The sequence below is a fragment of the Neomonachus schauinslandi genome, chromosome 7, assembly GCF_002201575.2.
Source record: "Neomonachus schauinslandi chromosome 7, ASM220157v2, whole genome shotgun sequence".
NCBI classification, from domain to species: domain Eukaryota; kingdom Metazoa; phylum Chordata; class Mammalia; order Carnivora; family Phocidae; genus Neomonachus; species Neomonachus schauinslandi.
Genome location: NC_058409.1, coordinates 105644483 through 105650902, shown reverse-complemented (window position 1 = coordinate 105650902; position 6420 = coordinate 105644483). Strand labels below are relative to the sequence as shown.

Genomic DNA, 6420 nt, shown 5'->3' with positions numbered 1-6420 from the left:
CCCGGGCACAGTTGCGGGGCTCCGTGTGAGTTCCTGTACCACTATGCACACATCTATAAGATCAGGAATCTCATGTACGTGAACATATTCCCCAGCGCATCCGCTCCTCCGAGTTGCAATGCCCTCGGATGCCCTTTATTTGTGTGACAAGCCCCCTTCCCAATAACCCCAAAACACCGCCTGCAGACACCATACTAACCCACACACAAGCTCAAATGCTGACCCATATAAATCCTAGCCTGTCCTAGCTGGGTCTAATTCGTTTCCAGTTTTCTGTCTGTGGGTTCACTAAAGTTATCCTGGCCAGCCATTATATTCTAAAAACTTTGTTCTTTGTCCCACGAATAAATCCTTTATCTACCCCCTTTCCCGACTTGAGTTGCAATTTGGTCTGAATATTTATCAAAACAGAAGTCAGAACGGAAGGTTCTCCACCTAGCAGAAATGATGGGGCCAGTGGATATACCCACCAAGACATCACACAGGCTGCCTCTGATTTCAGAAAATCTTTTATTAGTCAAGAGCATAGATACTGCTTTGGCAAAGGGAGGGGGCAGTGAGTGGTCTTATAGATTTGAGGTAGAAAAAGGGTAGGGATGGGGGATAAACAAACACCTGAGCGCAGCAGGCATAGTAGGTAGTTTAAATACATAAAAACTTTTCAACATAGAGAAAAGTTTTTATTTACAAAGGAAGGAAGGAAGGAAGAAGGGAGAGGGATAGAGGAAGGAAGGAAGGAAAGAAGGAAGGAAAGGAGAGAAGGAGAGAAAGCTTTTCCCTTGGAACTGAATAGGAAGTGCAGCGACAATAAAATAATCTCCCTCACTGTTTGAGGGAGAACAACAAAAGGCAGCCCTCCATCTTCCTGGTTTGGTTCTCTTTCCCTGGCAGAAAACTATTGATTCCTCTTATTGCATTTTAATTTGGGAAGAGAGCGCTCGGGGGATTTGCCGCAAAGCTGACAGGAGGACGAGTAAAAGAGCCAGTAGGCAAAGTGGAGAAAGCATCCGGGGTTCTAAATTCGCCCCAGAAGGGTTGGAAGGGTGCGTTTTAGCGCGCTGGAGTCCCGCAGTCCCTCTCTCCCGCATTGTGCAGCCAAGAGCCGCCCTCTCAGTTTGGGGGGGGGGGGGTGGATATATATATATTTCTCTTTCTCTTAATGTATTAAAAACAATTTCAAATGACATTGCACGTGTGATCCAAGTGTGTTGTTGCAGCCGGCAACCTGCCAGCTCGCAGCAGAGGCTCTGCGGGATGCGCCCCTATAAGCCCCTGGCACCCAGAGCCTGGCCCTCGCCGCCGCCTTCCTCTCCTCCCGGGGCTCCGGGGTCGGGCAGCCGTGGCGGGGTCCTCGGCGCGGCCTCAGCTCACTGGTTTAACTCCAGCGCCCAGACTTGCTGCGGCCAGCCTGTGCGCCCTTTAATCCTCTTCTCGCCTGGGCCCAGGGCAGGAGGAAAGGCTTCGTGTTGCTGCTGCCAGAGGACACACACAAGAAAAGAGGCGAGAGACAGGTTTAAATTTTTCTGCTCCTATCACCCGGGCATTGAGTCGGGGTGGGGAAAAGGTTTTGGGAGCAGTAACTGGGCGCCTTTCAGTAAGTGACGGATTTCTGTTTGCGAAATAGGCAAACAGGCTCATAAATTTGCCTTTATGCGCCAGAGTTTCTGGGGGCCGGGATGGGCTGGGCAGCTTCTGGAAGCATGGTAACAAGAATTTTCTGTGCCCTGTGAAATTGGTGCGCGTAGTTTGGGCTTTATGGTGCCAAAGGATGACCGCCGGGGTTGGAATGGGAAGGGTGGGAATCAACAGTTTTCCCGCTCGTGGACCTGCGTCCCCCCCCTACAAGTCCCACCCACTTTCCAACCCGATTTAGCGTCAGGCTTGGTTGCGGGGTTGGGTCCCTGCTGGCGCGCTGGGAGCCTCAGACGGCTAGGCGAAGGAGGAACGAGTGGGCCTGGCCCAGTATCCTCCTTCCCGGCTCTTAGCACGAACCAAGCGGTGCTACTTGCAAGAGGCGTAGACGAGCAGTGGGTGGGGATATGCCCCCAAACTCCTTGCAACCAGGTGTCGCCCCGGCCTGCCTCTCCTCCACCCTGGTGGCAGTTTAGAGACCCGATGCGTATCGATCTTTCCCAGTCTCCCCAGGAGAGCTTTCCCTAGTTTACCACAGGCCCCTGCGAGTCAAAGAAAACCTGGCAGGGCATTCTGGCTGGCTCCAAACTTGCTGCGGCGGGCCTGAACACACCAATTTAGAGAAACGAGTTCGCTAGCCTGGAAATCACCGCCCTCAGAGGTCCCAGAGCCCTGGGCCAGCGGCACCGCCCTCCAGAAAGTGTTGCCCTTCCTGGAGAGGATCGAGAAAGGTCGAGTAGGGATTGCGATCTCCAAAGCCAAAAGCAGTGGGGGAGACCCGTGCCTCTTGCTTGTCAGAGTTTACACACAAAACGGTCAAGGTCGCCCTCAGAACTAGCTCGTGGCCAGTGGAGCAGGGGACCCGCTCTAGACTGGGAGTAGAAGACCTGACTTGTTTTACCCCAGTTCCACCTCTGACTCCTCGGTGTGTGGCCTCTACCTCCCAGTCCCACTCTGGGTCTCAGTTTCCCTATCCGTACAACAATGGAAGTAGCCTAGCCTCTTCAGCAAAAACCCTTTGAAAACAGTAACTGAGTCCACGTGCATAAACCCCCACTAAGGCAAATTAAACACTTCTACAGCATTCTTAACGTGGATTCCAGGAAAGCCCAGGAATGGATCAGACCCCCTTGAAATTGGAAGCAAAATATAAGACGTGTGCATTTTCTCGGGTCCGCATCTTCCAAAGGATCCTTAAAAGGGATCCTTTTAGGATGGTCTTCATTCACAGCCTTACAAAGACTGTCCCACATTACAAATGAGCTCAAACATGAATCCGCCTCCCACCACGCACACAATCCCACACTACAGCCTCAGAATTCCCCGCAGCCTCTCAAAATCGCACACACGGCAACGCAGACTCCTTCCACTGCGAACGGGGCCTGCGGGTGCTGACCCAGCCCTCACCCTGGGCCGGAGCCCGCAGGCCCCGGACTTACCAGCTCCCTTTTCCGCTTGCTCTCGCGGCCACCATCCGCCTTCTTGAGTTCGGCCTTGAAGGCTTCGGGGTCGCCGGCCTGTGCGTCCTTGGCCAGCACGTCCATCAGATAGGCGATGTAGCTGGTGGCCAGGCGCAGAGTCTTGATCTTGGAGAGCTTGGTGTCCGCAGGCACGTTGGGGATGCACTCGCGCAGCTCTGCGAAAGCGCTGTTAATGCTCTCTGTGCGCCTCCGCTCCTTCTTGGGTCCTGAGGCTTTCCGCCGGCCCAGGCGGCCTCCGAGCGCCTCCAGCCGCCCGGGGCTCTGGCCCGGCCTGGCGTCCGGACCGTAGGCTGCGGTGGCCGCCGCGGCTGTGGGCGGTGGCCCGCCGGCGGGGAAGTCTGGGGCAGCGTCAGCGGGGCTCAGCAGCCAGCTCTGGAAGTAGGGCCGCTCCTGGTGACAGCGCGAGGCCGGGCCGAAGAGGAAGGGTTCGTGGAGCATGGGGTGCGTTGGGTGTGGGTGGTGATGGTGGTGATGGTGGTGATGGTGTGCGTAGCTGCCCACGAGGTTCATGTTGGAGCGGCCTCTGGCCTGCGCCGCCAGCGCGATTAGCGCCGCCCCATGCGCCCCACAGACTGCCGGGGCCACCCGTGGGCTCCGGGGTGGCGCTCTGCTGGACGCCGGTTCTGGGGCAGTGTGGGGCAAGGCTGAAGAGAGGCGCGCAGCCCGCTGGCCTCTCGCGCGCTGGGACGCCGAGGCCGGGAGACCTATTTAACCCTTCTGCGGCCTCCCCTTCAGGGTCTGGCTTATATAAGGCCGCGGCTTGGATGTCAACCTCTCCCTGGAGCCAATGGTAGGGGGCGGGGAGGAGGAAAGGGGGTGGCCGTCCCTGGTTTTAAGCTCGGCTAGCCAGCACCGCTCGACTCTAGGCCGCCTGCGGGGACAGGGAGGCGGCCCCGCCTCCGCCTCCCCACCCCCAGTTCCTGGCTGGGGGGAGGCGGGGGCTCCGTACTTGAGGCACAGGCCTGTCAACACCCTAGACGGTGGCTGCCCCCTCCTCCCTGTGGAGCCAGGGAAAGGAATCCAGAATCATCCGGGAACAGAGGCCTTCACCTAGAGCCCACCCCTTGATTTTCCAGATAGGGAAACTGAGACTCGGGGAAAGAGTGTCTTGTTTCTAGACTGTACAGAATTCAGAATAGGAATTCTAGCCCTTCTCAGTCCTGAGCTCCATCTACTCCCCTCAGCGTCAGAAGATGAGAGGGCCCTGCGGGAGGCAGCACAGACCCCTAACGTCTCCCCAAAGCACCCCCAGCCCCTAGTCATCAGCCCCATGCAGCGGGGGCCCTGAGCGGTACTGTGCAACCCAGTATCGCACCAGCCAACTCTGCCCAAGGCATCTACACGGTCCCACAGCCCGCCCAGGGCTGGAGAAGACTTGGTGTGTGGGGGAGGGGGGTGGAGGAAGTCAGGCTCCAAGCCCACAGGCATTTACTGATTTGTTCCGGGCTCCAGGGCCTGGGAGTCACTCTTCTGGCCTCCCGGGCGCCTGATCCAGCCCAAAGGCCGGATGGAGGGCCCGAAGCACAGCTACGTTGGGCCACTCCACCTAGGTCATCCCTGCTTGAGAATGTTCACACCAGCGCCAAGGCTCGCAGCGAGAGAAATCGGCGCTTGGCAGTGAACACATACAGAAGGGACCAGGACCTCCGCACTATTCGCAAGGCTGGCGCAGCCAGAGAATTACCACGCTGGCATCCCCCACCCAGGAGAGCAGAGAGAAATCCTGGCGGTGCAGACCTCCACTCTTGCCCCTCCCAGCTAGGGCCTCTCCGGGTCTGTTGGGTTCTCTCCTCAGGGGCCTTTCCCAGGGCTCTCATTGGGACCTGAAAATCCCAGGGTGGTGCTGCTTCTCCCATTGAAGTAGCTTCGCAGCTGACGCCCTCATACCTGAGTCTCTCCATCCGAGCCAACCCTCCCCAGCCAACCCCCTTCCCTAGCTGGGGCAGAGGGAGTGTGCCTGTCTCTCCAAAGTGATGCTCAGGCCGGGGGGGAGTGGGGGGGTGGAGATAAATATATGATTGCTCTTTTTAGAGGGCAAATTCATTCCTTTATGCAGTCATTCAACATTGTTTATTGACCGCCCATGATGTGCCTGGCACACTAAGGAGTACAGAGGCAGAGGGAGAAAGGTCAACTCTCTCCTCGTAGGGATAGGAAAGGTGAGGCCCAGAGACGATGAGCCATTTTCCCTGGGGTTGGTAGCAAGTGGAGATGTGGTCTTCCTCTCCTGTACAGGGGAATCAATGGATAGAGGAGGGGACACTACAGGACAGAGGCGGACAAACAGTTCTGAGCAGGTTCCACTTGTGGGAGCTCGGCTGGGCTGTGGGCCCTAGAGGTGCGTGGGGGTGGGGGGAAGGGAGGTCCTGGTTTCCTGCCTGAGGCGGGCTGGAAACCCGCCGCTCTCCCGGGTGCCTGGCGCCAGCAGCGCTGGGGTTTGGGCCGAGCGCAGAGCCGGAGGCTCGCCGGGAGGGAGCTCCCGGCGCCCGGTTCAGCCCCGGCTCCACGGGGTCCCGAGCCTCCCTGGCCTGGAGGCACTCTTGAGTGAGGGTGTGCGGGTAGAAAGCTGGAATTACCCTGTGGAGAGGGACCTCAGTCCTCAACACACACCCAGCGTTTGCCCTAATCCGAGCGATCTCCACCCGCAGCATCTCGCAGCTGGCACACGGGGGCTCACCATGACACGTGCACATATAGGCGCACACAGGCTCACAAAAATCCCTGGCGTACACAAAAGTCCATCTACATATACAGATGCCCAGAAGTATGGGTATTCTCACGGTAACACATGTACAGCCATGAGACACACAGCATTTCAATATCCATGCATTCCTAGAATTGTATGCATTGTCTCTGTCACCCACAGGGCACACATCCTGGCTCAGCTGTGTTACAGCTATGAGCCACTCCCCACCCTCTAAGCAGGCATGCATAAAGATACCATCACACAGCAGAGGCACACGGATTCTACAAAAGTATCACATGGCTGCAGGGTTTTACACATAGTCTTCGGCCCACAATTGTGCACAGGTTCACCAATTTGTATTTTCTTACAATTCCCCACAATCGTCTCCACAGCACAAACTGCTGAAAACGCCACCATGCATTTCGTGCATTCTCAGTGTGGAAACTAAGTCTTCAGTCCAACAAACACACCCAGGCACACAGCCACAATTACTACCGCGTACACACAGGTGCTCCGACGTAGACGTTTTCGCATGTTTGCACACTACACGCAGTCACCCAAATTGCAAACCCTTAGACACTTTGACATATATTCTGTCTTACCTATAGGCAGCCACATTCA

The 6420-nt window shown here is 56.8% G+C and overlaps 1 protein-coding gene across 1 annotated transcript; it reads right to left on the bottom strand.

The window, feature by feature from the left end:
• Nucleotides 1–834: 834 nt before the first annotated feature.
• HAND1 (heart and neural crest derivatives expressed 1) lies at nucleotides 835–3623 on the bottom strand. The gene is made up of 2 exons (XM_021697275.1): nucleotides 3072–3623; nucleotides 835–1472 (listed from the first exon to the last, which is right to left on the bottom strand). Exons 1-2 carry the CDS (start codon nucleotides 3621–3623, stop codon nucleotides 1368–1370), a joined length of 657 nt encoding a protein of 218 aa, XP_021552950.1. The 3' UTR covers nucleotides 835–1367.
• Between the last annotated feature and the right edge of the window lie 2797 nt (nucleotides 3624–6420).

Coding starts and splice junctions, on each gene's coding strand:
- HAND1 (XM_021697275.1), bottom strand. CDS start 3,623: ATGAACCTCGTGGGCAGCTACGCACACCATCACCACCATCACCACCAT. Junction 1,473..3,071: donor GCAAGCGGAAAAGGGAGCTG/GTAAGTCCGGGG, acceptor GTCCTCTGGCAG/CAGCAACACGAAGCCTTTCC.